The sequence below is a fragment of the Phyllostomus hastatus genome, unplaced genomic scaffold, assembly GCF_019186645.2.
Source record: "Phyllostomus hastatus isolate PE091 unplaced genomic scaffold, TTU_PhHast_1.1 phas_scaffold_585, whole genome shotgun sequence".
In the NCBI taxonomy this organism is placed as follows: Eukaryota; Metazoa; Chordata; class Mammalia; order Chiroptera; family Phyllostomidae; genus Phyllostomus; species Phyllostomus hastatus.
The window spans coordinates 7,500,988-7,528,113 of NW_025334037.1; the positions used below are offsets into that span (position 1 = coordinate 7,500,988).

A 27,126-nucleotide genomic window follows, 5' to 3' on the forward strand; every position below is an offset into this window, starting at 1 on the left:
GTGCTTCATAACCAAACTATATTTATAGCAGCCTATTTTAAGTTGCTGGTCATTTAAGTTCAAACATATTCTAAAAGTTTTACAAGTTTTACTTATCACCTTTGTTTTTGTCATGTTTCACCTCTTTTGGTCTTCTGTGGATTCCTTAATTGTAATTACACATGGCCTTCCTACTTTTGTCATTTTTGTAATTACAAGTGATCTTCCTCCTATTGTCTTTTAACCTTTGTACTAGCTTTATAGTTGGTTGATGTGTTACTTTCACAATTTTCTATTCAATATTTTCTTACTCATATTTTTTATCTTTTTATAGTTGTCCCTTTAACATTTCTGATAATATTAGTGTGGCGGTGATGAACTCTTGGGGTCTTTGGTTTGTTTTTTGTTTTTGGTTTGGGAAACTATCTATCCTTCAATTCCAAGTGATAGCCTTGCTGAGTAATCTCAGTTGTAGGTTTTTCCTTTCATCACTTTCAGTATTTCGTGCCAATCCTTTCTGGCCTGCAGAGTTTCTGTTGAGAAATCAGCAGACAATCTTATAGGAGCTCCTGTACACATTAACTGTTTTTGCATTCTCTCTTTGTCTTTAACCTTTGATGTTTTAATTATGTGTCCAGGTGTGGGCCTCTTTGGATTCAGATTGTTTGGAACTCCTTGGACTTACATGTGTACTTCCTTTGCTAGATTAGGGAAGTTTTTGGCCATTTTTTCAAATAGGTTTTCAATCTCTTATTTTCTTCTCTTTCTGGTACCTCTGTGATGCAAATGTTAATATGCTTTATGTTGTACTGGGGTTTTAAAAATTCATTGTTTTTTTGTTTGTTTTTTGCTGTTCCAATTGGGCATTTTCTACTACCTTGTCTACCACATTGCTGATTGAATACTCCACTTTGCCTAATCTGCTGTTTTTTCCATCTTACGTGTTCATCCCTATAACCAATGTTTTAAACTCTGATAGATTGCTTGTCTCCAGTTTTTTAGTTCTTTTTGCGGAGTTTTACCCTATGTTTTTATTTGAGACATGTTGGTCTCCCCTGTTTGCTGACTGCCTGTGTTTGTTTTATGTATTAACTGGATCTATATAACCTAGTCATGACTTAGTAACTTTATGTAGAAGGTGTGAGACTCAGTGGTGCCTTCTTGATGACCTGAGCTGGGTGCTCCAGGGGAGTCTCCTGTGTGGCTTATATGTGCCCTACTATTTGTAATTGAGCCTTGGTTACTGTTGGCACATCAGTGGGTGGGGTTGACCTTCAGGCTGACTAGCTGTGACTCCAGCAGATGAGCTTTTACACTGGTGCTGACCCCATGCAGCAGGAATCAACTGGGCTCTAGTGCCAGCCAGGTCTGACCTTGGGTGTGTCATTTGTGGAGTTGGTTGGGTGGTGCTCTGGTGTAGCCACTGTGTTGGGTGTGGAAACTGGGAGGCTGGTGTAGGCCAAGTTCAGCCACCACTTGCGCCTGGCTTCAGGCCTCTTGGTAGGAACTAAAGTGATCTGTTGTTTTCTATTTATGCTGGGTTTGGAAGCCCTTTGGGAGAGGTTTTACTACAAACTGACAATGGCTACCACTTGTGGTGGGCTTGGGACCCTTTGTTGGACAGCAGTGTGAACTGAGGCCAGCTGCCGCTTGTACTGAGCTTGTGGTCGCTTAGTTGAAGCTATATTCCAAGCCAAGACTGGCTGCCAGGCTTGGGGCCAGCTGCTGGGAGGTATAATGCAAGTTGGGTCACAGCTTCTGCTGGACTTGGGGATACTTAGCAAGAGCCACGTGGCACACACTAAGACCAGCTGCTGCTTGTTGAGAGTTTCTGGACATTTGATTGGTTTAGGGGAAATCTGCAGCATGAGCTGAGATAGGCCACTTGTGTGGAGGAGCCACTGGAAGAGTCTCCAGCCATTTTAACATTTACAAAGCCAGTCTAGTGGTGGTGAACTTTAGTTTTTGCTTTTCTGGGAAACACTTCATCTCTCCTTCAATTCTGAATGATAACCTTGCCAGGTATAGTATTCTAGGTTCCTTTCAGTATTTGGAATATATCCTGCCACTCCCTTTGGATGGTATTGTTGCTGCTGAGAAATCAGCTGATAGCATGTGGGGACAGTTTTCCTTGTATGCGACATTTCCTTGTATTTCCTTTTTGCCTCCTTCTTGCTGCCTACAAAAGTGTCTCTTTATCCTTAACTTTTGCCATCCTAATTACAATTTGCCTTGGTTTGGGACTCTGGGTTCATCTTGTTTGGAACTTTCTGTGCTCCCTGGATCTGGATGTCATGTTTCCCTCCCCAGATTAGGGGAGTTTTCAGCCATTCCTTCCCCAAATACTCTTTCTGCCCATTTCTCCTCCTTGTGGGATCACTACCGTGTGAATATTAGAGTGCTCAATGGTGCCCCAGAGGCCCTTTGTACAGTCACCTTTTTACTTTTATTTTTTTCTTTTTGCAGTTATGATTGATTTCTACCATTTTGTCTTCCAGGTTGCTAATCACTTCTGTATTTACTAATCAGTTGTCACTTCCTTCTGATAATTTTCATTTCTGTTATTGTATTTGTCATCTCTGATCTCAGGAGAGTTTTCTAACTCTTTGTTGAGTTCTGAGTTCCTGTATCTTCAAGTTTGTTGAACATCCTTATGATCATGTTTTTTAATTCTTTACAGGCAAATTACTTATCTCCATTTCATTAGAGTTTTTCTCCAAGGTGTTTTCCTGTTCCTTCATTTGGGGGATATTCTTCTGTCTTCCTATTCGACTTTCTGTGCTTGTTCCTATGAGTTAGATGAAACATCTCTTTCCCAGTCCTGAAAGAGTGGTCTTTTGTAGAAGTGACCTCTTTGTAGACTGTGTCAGCTGGTTTTGGCAGGCAGGTGGGAGTCAGGGGTGGGTGTGTGCAATGCCTGGTGTGCCAGCTGGCCAGAAGGAGCAGGTTCCAGGCAGGGCAGCATGGTGTACAGGTGTATATGGTAGTTTGCTATTTTTCTGGCTGTCCATGGTCGGAATGGAATCGGGGCAGGACAACCTGATGTGTTTGCACTACCTTACCCTTCTGATCTGAGCAGGGTGGCCAAGTGTGCATGTGGTGCCCTGTTGCTTTATCACCAGAGCTAGGTCTGAGCAAGGCAGCCATGTGTGTGCAGGCAGCAGTGCCCTACTGGATCCATGCTTTCTCTGCATGGGTAGCCTGTGTGCGTGTGCAGCAGCACCTTGTACCTGCTGGATCGGTTTTCGGGTGGAAGGGCCCTAGCTGCTCGTGCTATAGCACCCTCCTGTTCCTGCTCAAGTTAGTTCCAGGAGGGGTGGGTGGGGACAGAATACAGTGGCCCTGTCGGTCAGCCAGAGCACCTAAATAGGGCTCCTGCCCACTGTCCAAGTTCAGGGGAATCATAAACAATGCTGCTCACCGGTTCCACTAGTCCTGAGGAGTTTCCTTAGCCACTGAAGAGCTCTTGTGGTTCCCTAGTCTTCACATGGTCTCTCTCTTGTGCAGAAGCTATTCGGTTAGCCTCCCTTGTCTCAGGAGGAATTGCTCTCAATGTCAGTGTACATTTAGTGTGTTCTTAGGTAATGGCAAGTTCATTGTCCTCCCAGGCTGCCATCCTGGACCCACCTCAGAATGTTACTTTTTTTTTTTTTTTTTTTTTTTCCCCAAAAATCTTCTAGTCATGTGCTGCTTCATGTTTTGGTCAATGTTGGACCGAGTATTCAGTGGTGCTTCCACAAGATTATAATGGATTATGAACAAGAAGTCCGTATGCAGTGCTGAAAGAAAAGGCTGGACCTAAGACGTTGCATTTACTGCTGGCTCTGTGGTTTAAACAGGGGGCTTGGCATGCAGTTCACCCACGTTGCACCCACCCACCCGCAACGGGCCCAGACTTGACGAGGGAGCACGAGGAGCGAGCTGGGGAGGAGGGGTTACTGTCTTTGGACTGGAAAGGTATTCAGGAATGCAGATTTCAATTTTGTGTGTATTAGTGAAATTCTTAAATCTATAATTTTTTAAACTTGAGGGAATTGATGGTACCGAAAAAGGTTTGAAGTGATTGTTACGATTAAACAATAGTTTGAGAGCAGAAAAGTCACATTCTTTGAGTAAAATTTGAGGAAATTTAATCTGGTTGACATCAATGATCATTTACACATAGGGCTTCAGTCATATTGCTTGGTCTCCATGAAAACCATGTCCTGAGTATTTTCAATATCTAAAAACCACTGTACTGCCGAAATCACAAATTTAGAAACTCACCTCTGACCATAACAGCTCTACTTTACACATGTTCAAATCAGGTTATTATCAATCCATTTTCACCTGCCTCATAAACCCTCTGGATTTTTAATCTGTTGGGTCAACATCACTATTGTTAGTTTTGCAAATAACCACCTCCCTCCCAATGTAATAGTACCTTCCTGGAAAATCCCAACCCTTGAAGAATCTAATCCTCTACAGATTACTTACAGAGGAAAACAAATCACAAATCAGTTACTACAAAATAGTCTTAACTGACCTCAACACTGCATGTTATCTTAGTGCTTTCTTTAGTCAAACTTCCTGCATTCTCCTTAACTTTTTTAAACCTCTGTTCCCAAACTTGTGGCGCTCTCTTCTTCACTCTTAACATGTCTTAGCCTTCTAGCTTTCAAAGAAAGAGATTTTATCAGGCAGAAATTCTCTGAACTTCCACCTAAATCCACAACCATGGGAAAGTCTCACTACTCTGGGTCACATCCACCTCCTACCTCCTTAGGGGAAAAACTGAGTGACCTTGGGCGTAACCAGGTCTGAGTCGCCATCCCCTGGCTGCAAAATGAATATAGCAGCAGCAATCACCCCAGGTGGTTATTGTGAGGATTAGAGGGAACAGGTAAAAAGCTTTGGCACACCAACCGTGAGTGCTCAGCTAGGGAGAGCTGCTGTTAATCCTGTACATCTTCCCGTGAGCTGAGTGCTTTCAGTTACCTTCTTTGGAGTCTCCAACCTCTCCCAAGTCTGTTGATCCCTTTCTGTCCACATTTGTGCCTCAAGAGATTTCCCACCATTTTTTTTTTAGCTAGAATCCTAATTCCCTATCTCCTACAACAACTTTCAGTAAATTGTTTCTGATGCTGTCTGTTCCTCACTGCCTTCCCTTCCCTCCTCAATCTACCTCAATGTAGTTCTACCCAACTTCGATTTGTGTTGAAAACTTGTCAAATCAGCGACTCATTTCCTTAAACACCAATATTTTTTCACTTCATTCTTTGCTTGACCTGTTAGCACTATTTGGCATTGTTAACCAGTAGTCTTCTAATGAATATACACACTCCTGGGGTGAATGAGGGCTTCTACTGAATAAATTTCCCAAACACACACACAGTAGTCCCCCCACCTTTTCTGTGGGGGGTATGTCCTAAGACCCGCAGTGGATGCCTGAAACTGTAGATAGTACCAAACCATATACGTGCTTTTTCCCACACATACATATGTACCTATTACAAAGTTTCATTGACAAATTAGGCACAGTAAGATTAACAATGAAAAAGAACTATTATAACAATACATGGTAAAAAAAGTTTGCTCTGTACTTACCCTTCTTGTGATGACGTGGGATGTACAACGAAGTGAGGTGAATGCCGCAGGCATTTTGACAGCATTTGGCCACCATAAGAGTTACCTGAACACAAACGCTGCGATACCAAGACAGCTGACCTGGTAACCGCTAGGGAGGGACTCAGGGACTCAGGCAAACCGCACTACAGTGTGGACATGATGGACAAAGGAGCGGTTCCTGTCACAGGCGGGACACAGCGGGATGACTTGAGATTTCATTATGCTACTCAGAACAGCACGCAATTTAAAACTTACAGATTATTTCTGGAATTTTCCATTGAATGTTTTCAGACCACGGATGACCATGGGAAGCTGAAACTACAGATAAGGGGCAGCTACTGCGCTTCTCCCTAAACTGGGCCCGCAGAAAACCCTCTCCTTTCACGGCAGCCTCTCGCCCACTCCCGGGAAGTGTTCCATAATTACTTCCAGCACGGGAGAAGCCGAAGGCAAACTTCCTGCGTGCTGCTCACAAGGCACACCCACTGTGGCTTCCGCAGGATGCCTTCCATTCCCTCCAGCACCCGAAACTGCTCGCTGCCCTCCAAGCGGCTTCCCAGAACCTACCTTGCACTCCTGAAAGTGGTGGCTCTGTGCCAGGACCAGCACCGAGACTGTTGCCTCCTAAGGCTTTCCTATGGAGACACTTTGCCTGCTTATCTGCTCAAATTATGTGAGGCCATTTTTCTAAAGAACTGTTATATTAGAAATAAGGTCAGTGCTGAAAACTGTGGGTCACAGTTAACGTAGTGAACATTAAACTTAGCTTTGAGCTTCCCAACAACCAAAGCTAAAGGGAAACATACCAGTGTCTCTAGTTCAACTGGTAATAGTTCTGCTTTTTTTGTTTTAGAAAGCCGGTTACTGGTATTAAGTTCCAAGTGGAACCTACATGTGAGTCTTGCTTGTCTGGAATATTTTTCTTAGATCAGTGGTTGTCACCCACTAGGGATTTTGCCTTCCAGGGAACATTTGGCAATTCGTGGGGATCCTGTTGGTCACAACTGGGAGGTGCTCCTGGTTCCCAGTGGGGAGACACAGGGATGCTGCTAAACATCCTCCAGTGCACGAGACAGAGCCCCACGACAAAGAAGTATCTGTTCTAAAATATCAAGTGCTGGCATTGAGAGACCCTACCTTTAGACCCACGTAGAATGGGCTACTGCCTTGGACCCATGTGTTAGAAGGCCCTGCATGTCACAAATACCTACTTAACAAAGAGCATGTAGGTATCTGTCACTCAAAATGTGCCACAGAGGACTGGCAGAGTGCAGTCTAAATCCTTAATATTCAACCTTGCGACCAGGGAAATTCTCCACACCTTTTGCCCTAGGCCCTTGAAGCCGGTGACTCTGTGTCCAAATCCCATGAATGTCTGTGGGTGCCACCACTGCTAATGGCAGAGACAGTTGCTGCTTCAGAGCGCAGGAGACTCTGAGAGGCAAAAGCATTTCGGGAAGAGGAAGATTTTGCACATGAATATAATGGGTTCGTGCAAAATGAGACACTGTTTCCCTGGGAGTGGGACGTAGAGTAAAAAGGGCTAGCTAGCATTCATGTCACTGAAATTCATAAAAGACAGAACATTGAGCATGGGGAACATTCATTCCCTTTTAAAGAGAAAAAGGATAATCTTCCCAAACTGACAAAAGACATGCACCCAGAGATTTAAGAGCTACAAATAAACCCCCAACTGGATGAAAGACAAAATCACATCTAGGCAAGTCACAGCAAAAGTGCTGTGAACTAAAAAGCAGAAAAGCAAGAGCAGGAGTGACCTCGGCATCATGGCGGAGGGAGCGTCTCCTTGGGTTTCTCTCATTAAATTTACAAGTCGGACAAGTATAACAAAGGATCCCTGCTCAACAGACAAAAGTGCCTGAAAGATCCACGCATTGGCACATCTGAAAGGGAGTGGACTGGAATTAACGGGCCAGGGGTCAGTGGTGGTGGAGTGAGCTGGACGGACAGAGATGGGTGCATAGGCGCAGTTTGGTGTCTCCCCAGCACCAATGAGCTCAGTAGCAGGGGAGGCGTCCAGGTGCTGCTGCCTTCACACTAAGGCCTGGATTGCAAGAGAGGCAGAAGTACTGGTCCCGCTAGAAAAGGCATCTCCCTTCCCTGCTCCCAGTCACAGCAGACTTGGATAGAGGTAGCTGGGATGTTTGAAGGAGCACAGCACTGCCCTGGCCAGTGTGGCTCAGCTGGTTGGAGCACTGTTCTGCAAACTGAAGGGTTAAAGGTTTGATTCCCAGTCAGGACACGTGCCTTGGTTGCAGCTTTAACCCTGGTCACAGGCATGTATTGGAGGCAAGGCAACTGATAGATGTTTCTTTCTCCTTTCCTCTCTCAAAATCAGTAAAAATATCCTCGGGTGAGGATTTAAAAAAACGTGTTTTTTTTTTTTTTAGCCTTTAGCCTCCTTTTCTATTTTTGTCAGTGGGAAATTTGGTTCAAAGCAACCTTGTCCACCATTGCTAGAAGGAGAATTCTTTTTTCTATAAAATGTTTTAGAGGAAAAAAAAAAGTAAGGCCTAAATAAATGAAGAAATAGATCACGTTTATGGATTACACCACTTGACATTGTAGAGATGCAATTCTTTCCAAAGTAATCTACGTGCCGTACAGTCCAATGGGGAAAAAACCATCCAGTTGAAGGTTGAGGGGAGAGGTTAGCAAGTTAGTTCCCAAATTTATGAGGAAATGCAAAAGACCAAAAATAATCAAGACACCTTGTGAAGAATAAAAGCAAAATAGGTACCTTGTTTTTTATGAGTATCAACACTTACTATGAACCTCCAGTAATTAAAATACTGATGCAGGCACAACAATAGAGAAATAGACAACAAAAGAGAAAAAAGAGCCCAGAAGTAGATTTACGCATAAACATCTGATTATGACAAAGGCAGCAAATGAAACCTGATGCATACCTCACACCTTACTTAAAGATCAATTCCAGGTAAATTGTAGATCTGTGAAAGGCAAAACAATAAAGTTTCTAGAAAATACCATAGGAGAATATTTTTATGGCTTATCTAGAGACTTTTAAAAAAAATCCTCACCTGAGAATATATTTATTTATTTTAGAGAGAAAGGGAGGGGGGTGGAGAGAGAGGAAAACCATGAGGGAACGGTTGGGAGGGAAAGAGAGAGAGAGAGAGAAAGAGAAATTGATCGGTTGCTCCCCATACATGCTCCAACTGGCGATAGAACCCACAACCTTTTGATGCACAGGATGACACTCCAACCAACTGAGAAACTCAGCCAGGGCTATAGGAAGACTTTTTACACCAGATGCAAACTACAAGGAAAAAGATTTACAAACTCAGTTACCTTATAATTTGTGACTTCTATTCAATGAAAGACACTGAAAGGTCGAGCCCCAGAGGAAAAAAAGTTTGTAGTGTGTGCGATCACTCCGAGGCTGTGTGTCGGACGTGGCTCCTCACAGCGCCCATCTTACTCCGTTACCGCCACAGGAACCCCCTTTAGCCTCACCTCTCATTGGACCCCCGGGGCTCCTTCGCTGCTGGGGCCAGGGTCCCCGCAGGAGTCTGGGCCTAACTGGGCACCTCTGGGCAGGTCTGCAAAGCTGTGACCCAGAGGTCAGCCAGGGCTGCGGTCATCTCCACGTTCACCTTGGGGAGGCTCCGCCTCCAAGCTAGCTCTCAGCTCTCAGGTCCTCCCTGGCTGCTGGTCAGAGATGTCTGCCCCTCCCCCATGGGCCTCTCACAACACAACTTCCCTCCCAGTGAGCACGGGAGAAAGCGAGGGAGGATGGCCCAGACGAGGGAGGATGGCCCAGACGGAAGCCACAGTCTGTCACCTCCTCTTGGAAAGTGACACCCTATTATATGCTGTCATATCCTATTTACTAGAAGGGAACCCTTAGGGGTCAGGGACTTACTCAGGGGACCACTGGGAACCCTCTGAGAGGCTGCCACCACAGCGAGGATGAGGAATGACTCATGTACTGAGGGTGGGAGTACAAATTAGTACTGCTAATTAGTACTGCCTGTTCGGAAAACAGGCAGGCAATTTCTGCCTGAGTTGAAGATATGCTCATCTTATGACCTAGCAACTCTATGTCTAGGTATACCCCCCAAAGAAATAGGATATGTATGCACCAGAAGACATGTATAGAAATGTTTACAGCATTGGCCAGATGGCTCAGCTGGTTGGAACATCGTCCCATACACCGAAGAGCTGTAAGTTCAAGTCCAAGGCAGAGCGTGTACGGGGCGGGGACAACCAATTGGTGTTTCTCTCTCACATCTGTGTTTCTCTCCCTCTCCCTCTCTCTTTCTCTCTTCCTCCTCTCTATCTAGAATCAATAAATAAAACCTCAGGTGAGAACTTAAAAAAATGTTTACCATAGCCTTATTTATAAAAGCTCCAAGCTGGAAATGCCCAGGTGTCCCTCGATGGATAAATACTTGCTGAATATCCCTGCAGTGGACACCACACAACAACAGAGTGAGTGGCCCATGGTTACATGGGTGAGTGTCATAATCATAGTATTTAATGAAAAAATGCCAGACACAAAAGAATGCATCCTTTATTCCATCATACACATTTCAGAAAACAAAATTAAGCTACAGTATTGGGTGATGCCTGCTTCAATAGTAAAACTCTAAAGAAAAGGCGAGCAAGTGGTTACCACAAAGGTCGGGAGACTGCTTCTCCGTGGGAGGGGTGGGCCTGCGAGGGCTTCCGAGGGGCCGGGGCAAGGCTTCTGGAATCCTGGGAAGCTTCCCATGCCTTGACTGAGGTGTTTGTTTTCAGATCATTTACTGCACTGTTCATGGTTAGTCTGTACACTTCCTCTGTGGATGCTACATTTCGCCATAAAGAGCGCTCCCACAAACCTGCATCCGAACCCACACCCTGTTATCCAGCCATGCATAAAAGCAGACCGAGGGCCTGGACGGAGGTAAGTGCTGGGCATATGTGAGCCAGAATCCACTCTTGGGACTCCTTTGGGTGGGAAATCTTGTGTGCCTCCCCTCTTTAGGGTGCCAAGCTCTGGAAAGAAAGGAAGGCAACGGTGGGGGGGGGGGGGCTGTGCCTCCGGGGAGCCCTGCTGTTTACAGCAGGGTTTGGCCCAGAGGGGGCTGAGACCTCTCTTCCAGTGACAGGGTCCAGCCTTCTCGGGCCTCCGTAGCTGGAGGCAGTGTGATGGGGCATGGGGCTAGCTGGCAGGCCCTGGTCAGGGCTCAGGAGTCAGGTGTAGGGAGACCTTTCGGAGAAGTCAGTGGGGCTCGGCTCTCAGAGACAACCTGCCCGCCCCATGCAACTTCAGTGAGAAGACAAGAAAACCCTCTTGAAACCCCTACCCCCACCCCGAACTTCAATGAAAAGGTCAAGGGAATTTTCCTCTCCTTTAAATGGAACGTATCCTTCCTGGGCCCAGAAAGAATTATTTATCAGGTGTTTGCAGCACTCCGCTTGCCTTTACCGGGCCCGGCCGTGCTCTGAGGCACAGCAGACAACTTCCCTCCTGAAAGCTCAGTTTATAGGCCAACTTCAAAGCCCAGGTCCTCAGAGCAGGGCGCAGGGCTCCAGTTTGGGAATTGACATCAAAGTGCGTGCACGGGTTGATCTGATGGCCTGTGGACAGCTGCGGGCTGCGGGCGGGGGCCGGGGTCTCAGAGGACTCGCCTATCCTCAGCCCCAGGAGAGTTCGGGGAAGCAGCCCGGCAGTGGCATGGCCTTGAGAACCCCAGCTTCAAAGGCCCTGGGCCACTGCTTGACTTGCTACAGGCAACTGTCTAAAGTGGCAGGCAGGTGCCAGAGGGCAGAAGGCCTGGGCAGGGGGATAGCCAATGACCCCAAACCTGTCTATGCTACTGAGTCAGTTACAGGCAACAGGGTTTACACGTGGAAGAACCACATGAGCCCTGCTGTTCACAGAGCGGATCACACATGAGGGCAAACCAGCACAGCGCCGCTGGCCAGTGCTCCCACGCCAGGGGTGGGGCTTCAGGATGACTGCACTGGTCCTCACCGTAACCCATGGAAGGCGGGTACTGTTATCATTCCACTTTTCAGAGAAAGAAACTGAAACTGGGGGAGGCTCAGTGGCTCATCCAAAGTCAGTGTTAATACAGGTGGATTTCAATTCCATGATCCCTGCTCTTAGCCACTACTCAAGGAATTTACAAATAGAGCGCTAGGGACACTCTCAGGGGGCTAGGGCAGTGACTCTCAACGCTTTTCATCTCACAGCACACACAAATTACTAAAATTCGGTGGCACACCAAAAAAATGTATTTTTTGCCCATCTCACAAAAAAAAATTGGTATAATTTTGATTCATTCACCTTGGAGAGCTGTTGTTGTGTGGGCTATTGTCATTTTTTCATTTGATAATCTAAGGGAAAAGAGGCCAGGGCCCCTGACCAGTCAGGTATTGCACGTTTTAAAAATTCTTGTGGCGCACCGGTTGAACAATCACTGGGCTTGAGCATAAAGCACGTGCCATCTGGGCAGAGACAGGCCAGGCCACCTGAAGGAAAGAGAAGGCCCCCTGGCTGACTGGTCTTGACTTCTTCCATTCATTCAGCAAATCATTTCTTAGTATCATCTTTATGGCAGACGCTGTGGGCACTAGAGATAACATAATGAATAAGGCAAAGTTCTTGTTCTAATGAAGCTTATATTCTTACAAAGGGACAGGCAATAAGTCGACAGAATGAGAATAACAAGTATGAAATGATTATAACTTAAATGCAAGTAAATGATAACTAATAGGTATACTTTTTCTAGTACTTCCTATGGGGCTAGAAACCATGCTTAACATTTTCTGTGTAATAACTCATTTAATCCTCATTACAACTCCACTGAGGCTGTTGCTAATATAAATCCCTAGTTTACAGGTGAGGAAATTGAGGCACGGGGAGGAGTAACTTCCCCAGGTCACGGGGCTAGCAAAATGGAGCCACCAGGATTAGATTCCAGGTGGCCTGGCTCCAGAGCCTGACTGCCTCTGTCCGTGACGCCAGCCATGGCCGCATACACAGGGCGCACCTGTGGGGCACTGCTGTCTCATTCTGTCCCAGGAGAGGAGGCCCCCAGGTCCAAAAGCGTGGGTACCAGGTCTGTGTGACAGAGCATCTTGCAGTGGTGACAGGTCCTTGGGCTGGTGCTGCTCAGTGACACCAAGACTGTCCCAGATTGCCTTGCTTCCAAGACTGCCAGGCAACCTCCCAGGGAAGACTGGGCCCCTTGGAAGGAAGACGCCCAGCCTCATCTGCACTCAGCATGACCGGTGAGCACGAACGTCCTGGCAGTTAGGTGCGCACCCAGTTTTCTCCACGTGTCTCCTGAGCCTCGTCAGTGTGATCATAGCCGAGAGACACAGCCCCACTCTTGCGGCTGACAAATCTGGTTTCTGAGCCCCAAAGGCTAGGGACCAATGGCCGGCCAAATGTGCCCAAGTGAGGCCTCTCTGCGGGATCCCGGGTGGTGCTCGCCGTCGGGTCAGAGCTGTGACGGCAGCTCCCACTCACTGAGCACCCACTACCCTGGGCACCTGTTAGGCACTCTCTCCTGGGTGCCTTCAGGCGGCCTGTGAGTTTGTCACCCTCAGCAGGGGCAATTACTAGTCCTGGAACCATCGCGCCTCAGTGTCCTCCTATGTCATATGGGAAAAATAATACCTACAACTTGCTTATGTGACGGTAAAAAAATAACACCTAAAATCCCAGGGCACATACTAGCATCTCCAAGTTGATTTCTCGCTCATGCCAAGCGAGCTGTGGGCCTCAGGGCCCTGCTGGGCCATCCCTTTCCGAGTGGAGACTTGGGACCAGTCTGCTAAGTCCAGAACATGCGGCTCCCAGGTGGCTGCTGTCGGGGAAGAGAAAGTGAGCGGAACACTCTGGGTCTCATAGGAACACTCCTATGCGGCTATAGGAGAATAAGGACAGGTCTCGCGGTGCACAGTCTCTAAGGAAGGCCACCATCCATTCCTTCCTGTCCTGTCTGTGCGCACCCCTCCACCCATCGAGGTAGAGCCCTGTCCCCTCCCCTTTTGTGTGGCTGACCTTATGTCTTGCCTTGGTCAAAGAATGAAGAGGACCCGACCCTGTGCCAAATCCACACCTGCTCTTCAAAAGGCCTGTTAGCTGTTGCCCTTGGAAGCCAGCTCAGGTAAAAAGTCCAACTGACCTGAGATCTTCAAGCCGTAAGAAAGACCAAGCAGCCACACGCAGAGGCTGTGTGGAAAGACGGAAATGCCCAGCCAGCTCCCAGCTCATCAGCCATCCCAGCTGGGGTGCCAGACACATGCATGCAGAAACCACCTCGACATCCCAGCCCCTGTCACCACATGGGGCACGAGACCGGCCTGCCCAGCTAAGCCAAGCCCAGGCTGCAGAATCATGGGGAATAAGCTGTTTTGAGCCAGTTTACTACATAATAGAAAGGGCAGGGGGCGGGGTGGTGGTGTGGGTCACTGAGGGAGGGGAAATGGGATACAGAGAATGTTTCTGAGCCCCAGGAGAGAGGACCCCAGCAGACGCCTAAGGAAGTAGTTCTCCACAGAGAACCACTCTCGTTTGCTCTAAGTTTGCTTGGAGCAAATGAGAGCAGCAGGCACAGCCCTGCTCTGGAGCCCCAAAGACACAAACCAGGGAGTGAAAGCTCTGCCACGTGTGTGCAGACCGCAGCCTGGGCTTGGCCTGGGAGGACTCTGCACAGAGAAACACTCTTCTGGAAGGGTCTGCGGGGGGAGAGGGCTGCAAGCGAGGCAAGGAGAGTTTCCCCAGAGCACAGGGGCAGTGTCTCCATTGCAAGAAAACGCCAAGAAGCTACAAGTGGAAGAACTTCACCTTGACAGGACTACTGTGAGCTCATGTACTAACATATGCCGAGGGAGATGCAGGCATGACCAGAGGAAACCTGGCAGAGGACCCCCACTGTGAGCAGGGGGCAGACGCCATGAACCCTGAGTTGCTCCTGTCATTGGGACCTCATACGTGCCCGCCTGGCTGGTGTGGCCCCAGGAAACACAGCAGCCAGGAGTCCTGAAAGTGATAGCCAAAAAAGCTAAATTCAGAAGATACGTGAAACCCTGCTGGGGACTCCAGACCTAGGTGGGAGGAGCCTCAGTGGGGCTGGTGCAGACAGGGACGATGCCTGGAGAACTGTTACATGATTCTAGCCCTATTCTGACCTCCCCAGACTGGTCTTCTAGGCTGGAGCCTGGGCAAGAACACGGAGAGGACTTTGCTGAGATGCCCAGGTTTTCCAGCTCCTCCCAGAGATGATTTGGCCTCTGAACCCATATTCCGGGTCTGAGAAGGAGGAGGTTTCTAGATCCAAGAGGCCTCTGGAAGCCCAAAGGGACTCGGACCAACAGTGAGCCCAGAACTCAGTCCAGGTGGGCCGTGTGCCTCCAGGGAACCAGGACAGCCCCACTGTGTGTGGGGAAAATGAGACTTTTTGGGTGATTCCAGGACCCTGGGCCAGGATGGCAGGAGAGACCACTGCTGCGGACCACACAACTAGCAAAATGTCTTAAGATGTCAAATTAGTCAAGGACTGGAACGTGGCTCAGGGGTCAGTGGGAAAGCATCTGTGGCAGATTAGTGATGTCAGCCCAGGGGCTGGGGACAGTGCTCACTCCTCGATTCTTGAGCACTGTGTGACAGTGAGCCACTGGGAAGCAAGGAGCCCCTTATTCACAAGGACAAGACCCTTGTCCTCCTGACAGAGCCCCTAGCAGGTGCTTCCCAGCTTCCCATGTAAAATGCTTCAAGAAGCTCAGCTGGGAAGCCCCTTTCCTGTCCTGTATGCTGTCCCCCCGCCCACCCTGTGAGCTCAGAGAGGTCCTTTTTAGGGTCTGTGTGTGCTGTTCCACAGCAGAGGGCTCAGCCCCTCCCAGCTGGTCCTCACCCTCTAACCATGCCCCGAATCCTCTGCCAGGTGGGCAAGTCCACCCCCGTGCTCCAGCCTCATCTGCATTTAACATCCCTTCTTGGGCCGCAACAGAGAATACTCAACAGACTCATATTAAAAATGCCCTTTAAAATTCAAAGGCTTTGAACTAAAGAAATACCTCAAGAAGTTTTCATGGAAAGTTCAGCTCTGCTGGTTCAATTCACTGCACTTAGATGCACCTTTTCAAATAATAGGGAAAAAATGTAACAGGGTCAGACCCAATCAATATGCCTGTTCAAACAGAATTGCAGTCACTCTGATGTGCGCACATTTTGTGCTCTGCCTTTGTACCCCGCCACTCACTCTGAAGAAAGGTTTCTTTGCTCCGAGAGCAATGAAAGTGGTCGTCGCCTTTGGAGGGGAGGGGGCCAAGCAATGGCATGTTTACTGGGCCGGGAGGGACTGCTATTTTTCACACCCCCCCAGCTTCGTCGCTTTGTTCTTTTCATAACAGTGTGAGACCCACACGGGCAAAGTCCCTCACAAGTCCCTCACCAGGATCTGATGCTGAATCAGAAGCAGCGGGCTCCCAGCATTTGTCTGCCATGTCTCAGAAATGCGATTTATAGATTAGACAAATAATTTGCTACTTCTTTCCCACCCTTGGTATGAACAAAGTCGGGCTTGCCATGGAGTCCTGTGCCACAGACTGGGGGAAACACCCAAAGCCTGAAATAGGCTCTTATCCCGCTGAGTCAGGGTCTGCACCCACTCCGCCCTCCACACCTTCCATCCCCAAGCTGACCTCGGGCAGAGAGCCGCTTCCCCGGCCTTTGACTGCAACCTACAATGTCCAGGAAAATTCTGGAGAACCCAGCTGAACTGAAAACAGCCAAGGAGGGGGTCAATTTCCACCCCACAACCAGATACAAAGGCAGGCAGAAAAGCTGATGACAGGCAGCAAACGAAAGGCCTGCTGTCAGCATCCCCATCAGCCCGGCCACATCGCCTCATGGGCACTCACACACGTGTGCACATCTCAACTCCAGTTACTTAGGTGCTGCGGTCCCCTCTAAAGTGAAGCTGGCCACGTGGACTTTCCCTGAGTTGTCCCACCTGCAGGGTCCCTGGTCAACCAGTACTTTCCCAAATGGCCCCATCTTACCTCAGGTAACAGGCGCTCTCTCGAGGGGGCTGTGCCACGCTTCCTGCTTACGCGCGCTGCGGCCAGAGCATGCCTCCTCCAACCGCACGTGCTCGTCACGGAATCGGAGCCGGGGCCTCTCATGCTCTCTGCACACTGACCTTTGGGCCATGCTTCTTATAGAAGAGGCTACGCCTCCTCCCTTCTGGAGCTGGAGAGAACAGTTCGAGTCGCCATATTCCCTCTGACAGAGGACTGTGTGTGTGACCAACAGAAAGAAAACCACTGACATGTTTTCACTGAGAAAATGCCCATCAACAGCCGGCTTACGTGGGGGGTACTGTGCCCTGTGCCTGTTCTTTTTCCCCTTTGCACTCAGTCCTGGAGGAATTCCCCTCTCCCCAAACCCCATTCCTCTGTTACAGAGATCTCTCCAAGCAATGCTTAAAACAGGAGAGCATTTTTTTTTTTTACTTTAAAATTCAAAAAGAAATCAGTAGCTAAAAAAGCAGCAGTGTCCTCTGTTCAAATCGCCTTGGAATCTGTTTTCCCCAGTTTAAATAGTTGGAAAGTCACTCTAAACCTCGGGTGCCCTTCTTGGCAAGAGAGAAAAACTGCCATAACAACGGACTTGGAAACACACACGTCCCTGAACTCAACTGGCCTCTCGCCTTCTGTTTTAAGCATATATCACCCGTCAAAATGAATTAAATACAAATCCAGTTTGCAATGGTCCGTCACTAACCCACCTCATTGGAGTGAGCCAGCGGCGTGTGGGCTGGAAGGAGGCCTGTGGAGTCCCTGCTGCTATCTTGGATTGCAGTCTGCCTGCCAGACCAGCCCCACACGGAGTCCACAGCCAGGGGGCTCCTGCACCAGGGTGGGGGGTGGGGACCACCTTCAGCAGCTGCTGAGGTCCTGGGAGCACAGGCCTTCTGCCCCCAGGCCCTGGAAGTCATTCAGGGGGCAAGGAACTGTCATCAGAAGCTTTTCACAGGTGAACACAAGCAGGATCAGAGCTAACAGTGGGGATTTTCCAAGGAAATGGGGAAAAAACCAACACAGACCACTCATGAGAATATAGCCAGCAAGAAGCAGGAAGTATATCAGGTTAATATTTTAATCTGTACATCACATTTTTTTGCAAACCATTACACTTTTATTTAAATTAACATTTTCTTGCAAAATATTCATTTCATTTTTCCAACAAAATCTTATAAAGGCAAAAATAAAATCTTATTTTGGCAAATGTCATGAAGTTGATACTGGCAGCATATGGAGTTAGTTAAAAATAGACAGCAACTTCTAAATATATTCAAGATTTTTTTTTCCAACCATAGTCAAAGACAAATTTTCATCTAAAGTGTGGCTCCACCCGATGGAGTTTTTTGTTGTTGTTGTTTTCCTTTAAACATCATTTTCCGTATGCAGAATGTCATGAGCTCATTGAATAAAGGGCCACAGACGCTGGGCCCAGCTTGGCTGCCCCCTCCTTTTGAGCTGGAAGTCGAGTCAAGGTCCTGCCGTCCTGGCCCCGCTGGCTGCTGGCCGTCAGGGGCAGCAGGGCACACTGCCAGTTGTCTTGCCACCAGACCGAGTCCTGGGACCGCTCCAGAGGCAGGCGGCAAAGGCCCCTGGGTCCCCACCACAGCCCAGTGGGGAGTCAAGCAGGTTTAGGTAGATGCCACCCAGTGTGGAGTTTATTGCTTAGGATACAACAAAAGGTGTTTCCTCTCATCTTTCCTATATTTCTATGTGTATTTTTTAAAATTAAAGCAACTGCATTTGTCTTTCTGAGAAGAGCCCTTCGCTGAGAGAACCTCACGGTCGAGTTGGGAGCCAAAGCCCTCGAACACTGTTGCCCGGAAACCAAACCCAGGGGCCAAGGCACAGACTCGGGCTCCGCGGGTTGTCCTGGCGGAGTTCCACACTGCAGAGCCGGTCCTCAGGCTGGCCGAGGAGATCTCTGCAGCCACGGGACCCCTCTTCCCCGAGAAGGCGCGCCGACGACCCTAACGCTGGAGTCCACTGGAAGCACATTCTCAAATTCAACCTTCACCTGAGTCCTCGGATTGTGGACTGGCCTCCACTTGCCCTGCCTTTCTCCCCACACTCACACCCCCCACCCGCCAGTACCTGAATTTCTACGTGCAGCCCCAAATCCTGCATCCTCAGCTCTCCAGCCACTCAGCCCTTGAGGTGAACATTATAAAATATATTCTGATTCTAAAATACAGTGTCAGTATTTTACAGTGTGTATCAAAAGTGCGTTTGTCACATGTAAAAAGGAGTCTGAACTAACAAGGTGGGGAGGGGGCCCAGGCCTGCGGTGGACACCGGCAGCCGGTGGGCTGTTCCCTCCCCCAGCCGGCACCCCCTTCAGCCGGAAGGGGACTCGTTGGGGGAAGAGAAGTCCGTCTTCTCTTGGAGGAAGCTGGTTCCACTGGACCCCTGGCTCCAGACTCCTCCTCCGCACGCTGGGTCACGGGTCAGTCACTGCCTGGGCTGGCAAAAAGCACAGGACACAGTGAGAAACTGGCAGGCCCCTGCCCTCGTCTGGGGAGCAGGCAGGGGGCACGTCTGCACACACGTGTGACATGTAACAGCGGACTGAGAGACAGAGCAGCGGAGCAGAGGGCCGGGCAATGCGGCGGCGGCTGGGGGACCCTCGGCTTCCGGGACTCCGGGTGCTTGGCTCCACCCCCCACCCCCCACTACTGCTTCTCAGAAGTGCCCCGAGCACACGAACACGCTGGGCCTGCTCTGACAGAATGAAAGGCCTGATTGGAGAACCCTGGGTTTCAGTTCCGGCCCTCCCGTCCTTCTCTGAGCAACGTGGGGTAACTCTCTCAGCCGCCCCCCGCCCCCCAGCAAGCCTTCTTCCGGTAATCTAAAAACAGAGTGATCACACCCGCTTCCTAAGGAGACTTCAGTGAGGGTAAGAGGAAATGTGGATATGCTGACGAGAGCACTGAAGGCTTACACCCCAGCCACAGGGGCACCAACGCTGGAAGGAAGAGAGCTTCTCCCTGACTCTCCCCGGCCTGGACTGTGTCACTGCACTCAGAGCGCCAGGAAAAACACGCACCCTACGGTGGCCCCAGCAGGTCTCTACAACGGACCCAGCTGGAGCATTTCCCTGGGGTTCTCCATTCTTCCTGAGAGTGCAGCCCGAGAGGCCGACCTCTTCCTTCCACCCTCAGTCTGGCAGGGTCCTGCTGACTCCGCTCTGAAGCTGGGGGAGTGCCCGGGCTGGTGCACACCTGCCAAAAACCATGCCCCGCCCGCCCCCCACTGCCCCCATGCACACACTTCGTTCTCCAAACACCTGGAGCCCCGGGGGTGACCCACATAAGTCCACGGGTGCAGAAGGGGAGCAAAGGCTCTGGACTGGCACTGAAGGGGTTCAAACCCTGGCTCTGACACTTAACAGCTGCAACTCCTTGGGCAAGTCCCTCAAGCTCTCTGAGCTCCGATTCCTCATCAGTAAAATGGGGGTGAGTATCGACATAGGTTGTTGTGTGGATTGAAGAAGATGCTCAGCACAGTGGCTGGAGCATCACAGGGACTCAGCCAGGTTAACTGTAAGTCCACATCAAGGGGGGAGAAGGGGAACCCTACGGAATGGGGGTGAGATGGAGAGTTAGGGCACAGATTGCTGAGGCTTCCAGCCTGACCCCTCCCTGTCCAGGTGAGGCAAATGGGCTCAGGGGCCACTCACCAAAGACTGGACCAGACCCCCAGCCTTCCGACTCCAGGCCTATGGCTGCTTCTCTAGCCCACACTGCCTCTCATCACTAAGGGCTCCCATGGTGAGAACTCAGAAGGGGTGGTACCGGAACCTTCTGAACAGAGGCCCCATTTCACATAGTCCTGGGCAGCGTCCCCCAGAAGCTGCCCTTCTCTCCACCCTGAGGTACTCAGATGACTGAAAGGGCGGTCCTCGGCTCTGCTCAGACACCAGTTCTGTGTGACCTGGCGTGAGCCCCCATCCCCTCACTAGGCCCCACTTTCCTCATCTGTAAACTAAACTTTTTCCAGTCTTCCAGTTTTGCAATTTCTTTGGCCAAAGCCCAGAGTGGCCAAGATTTAACTCTTCTTTCCAAGTGTTCCCGGTACCCCTACCCCTGACTGGCTGGCTGGTCTGCACTGGTCCCTTGGGGCACTCTCCGGCCTGCAGGAAGGCAGGGGTGCAGAAGCGGGTGGGAGTGGGATCTTGGATCTTACAGTCTCTGTTGTATTGGAGTCACTAAGGATGGAGTTTCCAAGAAGCATCAGTCCCCGCCTCCCCCTACCAGGGAGAGGAAGGTCCAGGGAGGTCTCCCCAGCAGCCGCTTTGCAGAAGGAAGGAAGCATCAGCAGGAGGCACAGCAATCACGTCAGCAGCAGGGTGGGCCAGGCGGGGGCATGCTCAGCGCTAGGTGAGGGGCACGCCAGATGGAGGCTCTTACTTGAAAGGTGTTAGACAAAGGTGTAGTGGAGTCCGTTGCTTAAGGGGGGGTAGGGTGGCACCGTCCTGGAGGACAGGGGGGCTTTAGGCGGGAGGAGGGCCAGCTGCTGCGCTAGACGGGCACACAGGAACCAAGCGGTGTGTTAGGCTCCTCGTCTGCCCCCACAGCACCAGACGCCCCACTTGGCGGGACTGTGGTGGCTCAGCCCCACTGCCCACTATTCATGGCCTGGGCTTGGCCAAGGGGGGGTGGGGCGGGCACATCCACGGGGCCTGGCTGGGACTGACCTGCAGATCCCAGCTATGCCTCTGAGATGGGGAGAGGGAGCAAGAGGGACAAAAGGCTGCAGCAAAGGTGGCCACTCAGCGGGAGGTGAGGGAGGCCCTGAGTGACCGGGTGTTAGTTAGATTTGGGGCCAGCTGGTGGTGAGGAAGCGGTGGCGGGGTGGGGGCGGCGGTAGATCCACATAGCAAGCACACGCTGGAGAGGAGGGCACTTCCAGTGGGGGACTTCCTCCACTGGGACCCTCAACACGGGGAGGAGTTCGAAACTGCTGAGGTGGGACACAGGGAACCCCCAGGGTCATAGGAGGAGGGTCTGGGTCAGCCATCTACTGGCTCCCCTCCCTCCCACAGGCTACCACACCGACCACCTCTCAGCTCACTCAGTGTGTCCCCAAATGGGGTCAGGATGGCATAGGTATCAGGAACTCTGTTCGGGGTCAGGGCACAGGGACAGAGAACAGGCTCCCACTGAGATCTTGGTCCCTCCAGTGGCTTCCCAAGGCACCATTAAAGCTTTGCTCCCCAGAGCAGATGCCCCAGGGCCACTCTCCTCAGGGCCCTGCAGGCCCCACCCTTGGTCACTTCTAGACCCTTTGGCCAGGGCTGGAGGACTGGTGGGGTCTGTGCCACCACTCCAGGCTCTATAACCACCCCATCTCTAGAAGGCTCAGAGTACCCCTGCCAAGGCCACACCCAGCCACACAGTGGCCTCTGGGTGGGGAGACGCAGCAGCACTAGATGAGCCATGAGCACACGCACAGGCAGGGGAGTGGTGGCGGCAGGAGGAGGAAGGAGTCTCTTTCCTGGCTAAGAGAGAAAGCCTTTTTACACATGCGCACGCCCTTTAGGCACAGGTGCACACCCACCCTCCATGGTGTGATCTGTTCCCCACTAGTCAGCAAAGTCCTACTTTCCAAGTTCTGCTTTCTGAGGTCACTCTAAAGTGAATGGTGGCTTTGATTTGAGGAACAGAGCAGGGGTCCGGAGCAGGGGTCCCAGGGAGGACTAGAAGGCCCCATTCTGCCCTGCCCCAGCAAGAAATCTAAGCACCCACAGCTTTCCTGCTCCCTTCTTTATGAGGCTAGGAACCTTAGCCTTGGCCCCTTGGCTCTGGGTCCTGAAAAACCCATTCTTAATCCACAGTCTCTGGGAAAGCTGAAAGAGCAGCATCACTCCCATATTTAAGAATGAGCTGGAAAGCCCTGGCCAGTGTGGCTCAGTGGATTGAATTCCAGCCTGCAAACCACAAGGCCGCAGGTTCGGTTCCCAGTCAGGGCACGTGCCTATGTTGTGGCCAGGTCCCCAGTTGGGGGTGTGTGGGAGGCAACCAATCGATGTAACTCTCCCCTATTGATGTTTATGTCTCTCTCTTTCCCCCTCTCTAAAAGTAAATAAATAAAATCTTTTTAAAAAGTAGAATGAGCTAAGGTACCCCTCTCCTGGGCCTCTGTCCTCTGACACTCCTGAGCTCCAGGTCCCCCTCTACCCAGCATGCCCTGCGTCATCTTCCGAGCCCTGAGGTGCTCACGGCACAACAGGACACACCACCAGCCCTCAACCACCACGCCTAACTCAACGGGACACGCGGCCAGCCCTCGACCGCCACACCTGACACCCAGTATTCTGAGGACTCCCTGATGGACTTGGCTGGACCCTGAGCCTCAAGGGGCGGCAAGCAGGACCTGGGTCCCAAGGCCTCACCTGCCACCTGCTTGCTGCGCTGGGAGGCCTCGGAGGCCAGAGCGTAGGAGATGTTGATGATGCGCTCCTGCTCCTGCAGCTGTGTGTCCAGGTCGGCCACACTGTTGCGGTCCTGGCCGGAGGTCGGCTGCAGGTTGCACATGCTGCAGGACGGCAAAGGCAGGTGGTGGGCCCTCACCGCCCCGCCACTCGCCCCAGGAGAGGGGGGTCTCCCAGCCTGGGGGAATCTCATCCTTTTAGGGGCACTGATAAAAACAGTACACTTTCTCTCTAGACAAAAGTGTGCGTGTTTCTCCCCAAATAACCCGCCAAAACCAGAGCTCTGTTCTTCCTTGGGGGAATCACAGAACTCAGGTGCGCTGGGCTCTGCTAAATCCAGACGTGCAATGGCTCTGAGAGGGAGGCCGTCAGACACCAGGTTTACGTTCTGAGGCTATGGAAGCTGAGGGGACAGGGCAGCTACTTCTCAGGGCCCTGTCCCAGCCTCTAGGGAAGTGGGAAAGGCCTCTGGCACCTCAGGACAAGGCGGGGCCCCCAGCTCTGGTCTACAGGTCTGTGTGAGGGAACACGAGCCCTAACACTGGGAGCCCCAACTGTGCCCAGGTCACCCCCATGCCTGGCTCCACTCCCCACACTTGCCAGGGTTCTGGGACACAGGACAGGCCTTCTATGTTTCAGACTTCCTGGGTGATCTAGGCAAGCCTCCCCAGTGACCTGCTGGTGACATGCTGAGTGCCAGCCTGACCTTTCCAACGAGGAGGAAGCTGGTGAAACACGCACCCTAGCCAGCCTGGCACAGGGCCCGCCCAACCGAGATACCCGTGGGGTCAGGCGTGGTGGGCCATCAGGACGGGGCAGCAGCGGGGCTGACCTGGACCGGGCGAGAATGTTGCGGATCTTCTCGGCTTTGCGGTACCGCGCCTGCAGCTCCTCCAGGCTGGGCGGCTCTTCGGGATCCAGCTCCACATAACGCTCAGGGATAGAGACCTTCTCTGGTTTAGACAGCTGAGGAGAGGACCAGGAGGCCGGGTTGGGGTGGGCAGGTCAGATATTTGGTGTGGGTCTGGCTCCCACACCCCGTCCCCTGCCACGAGAAGCACATGCTGCCCACAGAGGTGAGGAGACTTGCTCCGATCACGATGGCAGTCCACAGCAGAGTCCGGGTCAGCACCCGGGCCTGACTCCAAAACCATGCTCTTTCCACTACACCAAGCAACCTCCTACAGGGAGGGGTGGGAAGGGGGAGGCACACCACTGGACTAGAAGCCCTCAGGATAGAAGTGATCAGCCTTAGTGCACCCTCGTTGTGACCAGACCCCTGCCGGCCTCTCCAGCCATGTGGACCCACTATGTGGTGCCTCCTCCTGCACTTTCCTCTGCCTGGGATGCTCTCCTTCAGCTCCATTGACTCTGCTCATCTTTCCAACCTCACCTCAAGAAGCCTTCCCTGAACCCTGCCCCTGTTACTCCCTCCTGTTGTCTGTCTCTCTCCTCACTGTCTGTGCAAGGACCAGGCATGTAGTAGGTCCCTAGCAAATATGACTTCGATGGGTGCTGGATGGATGGGTAGGTGCAAGGAGGGATGGCTGAGCGGACAGTGCTTTAGGAAAGCTCCTCTGACCCAGACAGGGGCAGCCACACTTCTGTCTCTCTAGAGGAAAACGGCCTGACTCCTGCCCACTGGTCTTTCACACGAACCCAGTAGCAACCTCAGCTTGGGAAATCTCGCCTGGGAGAGGCAACTTCGGTACACCCTGGGGATTTTTTTTCCTCCTTGAACTAAAACAGCACATTAGAATGGGATTGGCTGAAACGTCCAAAAACAAGCTAAATCCAATCCCAGGGCAAATCTGGACTTGAATTTAAGCCCATGCAGCCCTTTCATTCTGGGGAAAGATGGCAAGAAATAAGCTCTAGTCTCTTGTTTCCAATGAGGGCAGATCCAGAGGAAGGAAGTAGATTACATTGTAGCAAGAGGGATTTAGGTTAGAGATAAGCAAGGACTTTTCCCCTGGCTGGCAGGCCAATTAGGACACTATAAAACACACTTTCACTGCCAGTGCAGAAGCTTCTTTTGTGAATCTGAGAAAGCACAGACATTTTTGGGGGTGCCAGAGCAAAAGATCTGAGGACTCATTAACCCCTGGAGCCCCAGCCGACCCCAGAACTCCTCCTGTAGAAGTGTTCATTTGCCCCCACACTGCTAAATCCATCCTGCACATGGTGTGAGCATTCCTCTCATGCAATTTCAGGGCTGGCCTGTCCTCATGTACGTTTTTGGAATATCTGCGGGCTGCTGTGTTTCATTTAAGAGAGTTGTCATTATTCAGCAAATATTTGCAGAGCATGTACTATGTGCTGGCTCAGTGTTTGGGAGACAAAAGTGAATCAAACAACTATTAAACTCTGCCCTAAAGAGCTTACAAATGACACAATAGAGGCCACAGGAGACCACCCTATGTCTTGAAGACTCTGCGTCTGTCACCCCCTGATTCCCTTTCTCTTCTCCTGGGTAGAGATATGCCTGATGACAAGAGAGAGAGATCCAGGGGTTACCTGCTTTCCCAGGCTTCCCGGTCATGATGCATTTGAGCCACTAGAGGGCGCCAGAAGAATGCAGACTAGTACTATGCAGGTCTCCTAGCCTCTGCAGTGGCTGGAAATTTCACCTGTGCTTTTTCAAACCTGCTGTTTCCCCCAAGTCTGTTTGCTCAAGTTGGCCTGAGCAGCCAGTTGCAAAGCCAGTCCCAGGTTTTGCAAGCAACACTTCCTAACCATAACTACCACATCGCATGCCTGTTACACACCAGGCTCTGAGCTCATGGCCTTCTGATCATTGTTGATCCTCTGGGCAGCAAGCAGAGTCAGTTAATCCTCATCACAGCTCACTTTACCATTGAGAAAACTGAGGCACAGAGGCATTAAATGCCCCAAATTATAGAGAGCTAGATTTGAACCTGCCGTCAAAACCCTGGACTCCTTTTATTGACTCAACCTACTATCTATCCTATTTCCTGGGCCAAACTGAAGCTGAGCCTTGTCCCCACTGAGGACAACACCCCCAGTGCCGCCGGGAGGGTGGGTCAGGCTGGGAGACTGAAGGCCACGCCTCCTGGGGGAGCACGAGGGAAGCCCCTGCCCTCACCTCTCTGCTGATGTCCAAGTCATAGTCTTGCGGTTCCAGGTCCAGCTCAGTGACGGGCATGGCCCGTACTTTCAACCAGCCATCCTCCTCGTCCTTTCTCTCCCCTTGCACGACGCGGTCCAGCAACTGCAGGTCAAAGTCCTGCTCACGCTTCCACTGGCAACAGAACAAGAGGGTTAAATGTCGTCACTTCCTGACTTCTGCGGGAGCCACACTGGTCCCCTTCCGAATGGTCTTGCAGGCCCTGGGGTCCTTGGGAAAATGGGCCTGTGACCCATCAGGGAAGAGCTCCGTGACCACGGGGCTCAGCCTCGTCATCTCTACAATAAGGCAGCGCAGCTTTATGACACGGACAGTCCCTGCTGTATGCTGTAACTCTCTGAGAGTTGGAGAACAGAGAATGAGGCCGCTGCCCGCTTTTCTATGGCCTGACTCCAGACTGCTCCTTTCTTTCTGATCAAGGTCCCCCGAGGGTTCCAACATGCATCCCCAGGGCACAGGCTGAACAATCATGACTTTAGACTCACAACGGTCCCCAGGGATACAGGAGGCTCCCAGGTCCAAAAGGGTGACCCCAAAACAACCTGGGAGAACCCTGGAGAAGGGATTTGCCCCTTCTGCTGCCCATGGTCATGGAAGGCTTTCTATTCAGGAGCCATATGTCCCAGCTCAGAAATAATGTAAGAAACGAGCCCTTTGAGGCCCTGGTAAGCAAGTGGAATAGCCGAGAGCCTCTGGAATGGGTGCTCCCAACAGGATCCATTCAGGGGTGGGCCTATTGCACCCACAGCGGGGCTGGGGAGGTCCAAGCAGGAGGAGCTTGGGGCCAGTGAGGCAGATGAACTGCTGCGTATCACAGCATTGATTTGGGGCAAAAGTTTAAGTTCGAAAACAAACAAAACCATGTAAAACTGAAATGCTAATATACTCA

General features: G+C 50.9%; 1 protein-coding gene across 5 annotated transcripts in view; it reads right to left on the minus strand.

The window, feature by feature from the left end:
* Positions 1 to 17,718: 17,718 nt before the first annotated feature.
* PLEKHA7 (pleckstrin homology domain containing A7) overlaps positions 17,719 to 27,126 on the minus strand; it is a 202,958-nt gene continuing 193,550 nt past the window's right edge. For 4 of the 5 annotated variants that reach the window (XM_045825405.1, XM_045825401.1, XM_045825403.1 and 1 more), the window contains 5 exons: positions 26,196 to 26,351; positions 23,922 to 24,055; positions 23,051 to 23,193; positions 21,066 to 21,176; positions 17,719 to 19,119 (listed from right to left, as the gene is read on the minus strand). In XM_045825405.1, coding sequence (XP_045681361.1) covers positions 21,076 to 21,176; positions 23,051 to 23,193; positions 23,922 to 24,055; positions 26,196 to 26,351 — 534 coding nt within the window. In that variant the 3' untranslated portion in view covers positions 17,719 to 19,119; positions 21,066 to 21,075. The remainder of the gene's footprint in view (positions 19,120 to 21,065; positions 21,177 to 23,050; positions 23,194 to 23,921; positions 24,056 to 26,195; positions 26,352 to 27,126) is intronic. The other variant, XM_045825402.1, reaches the window with a different exon arrangement.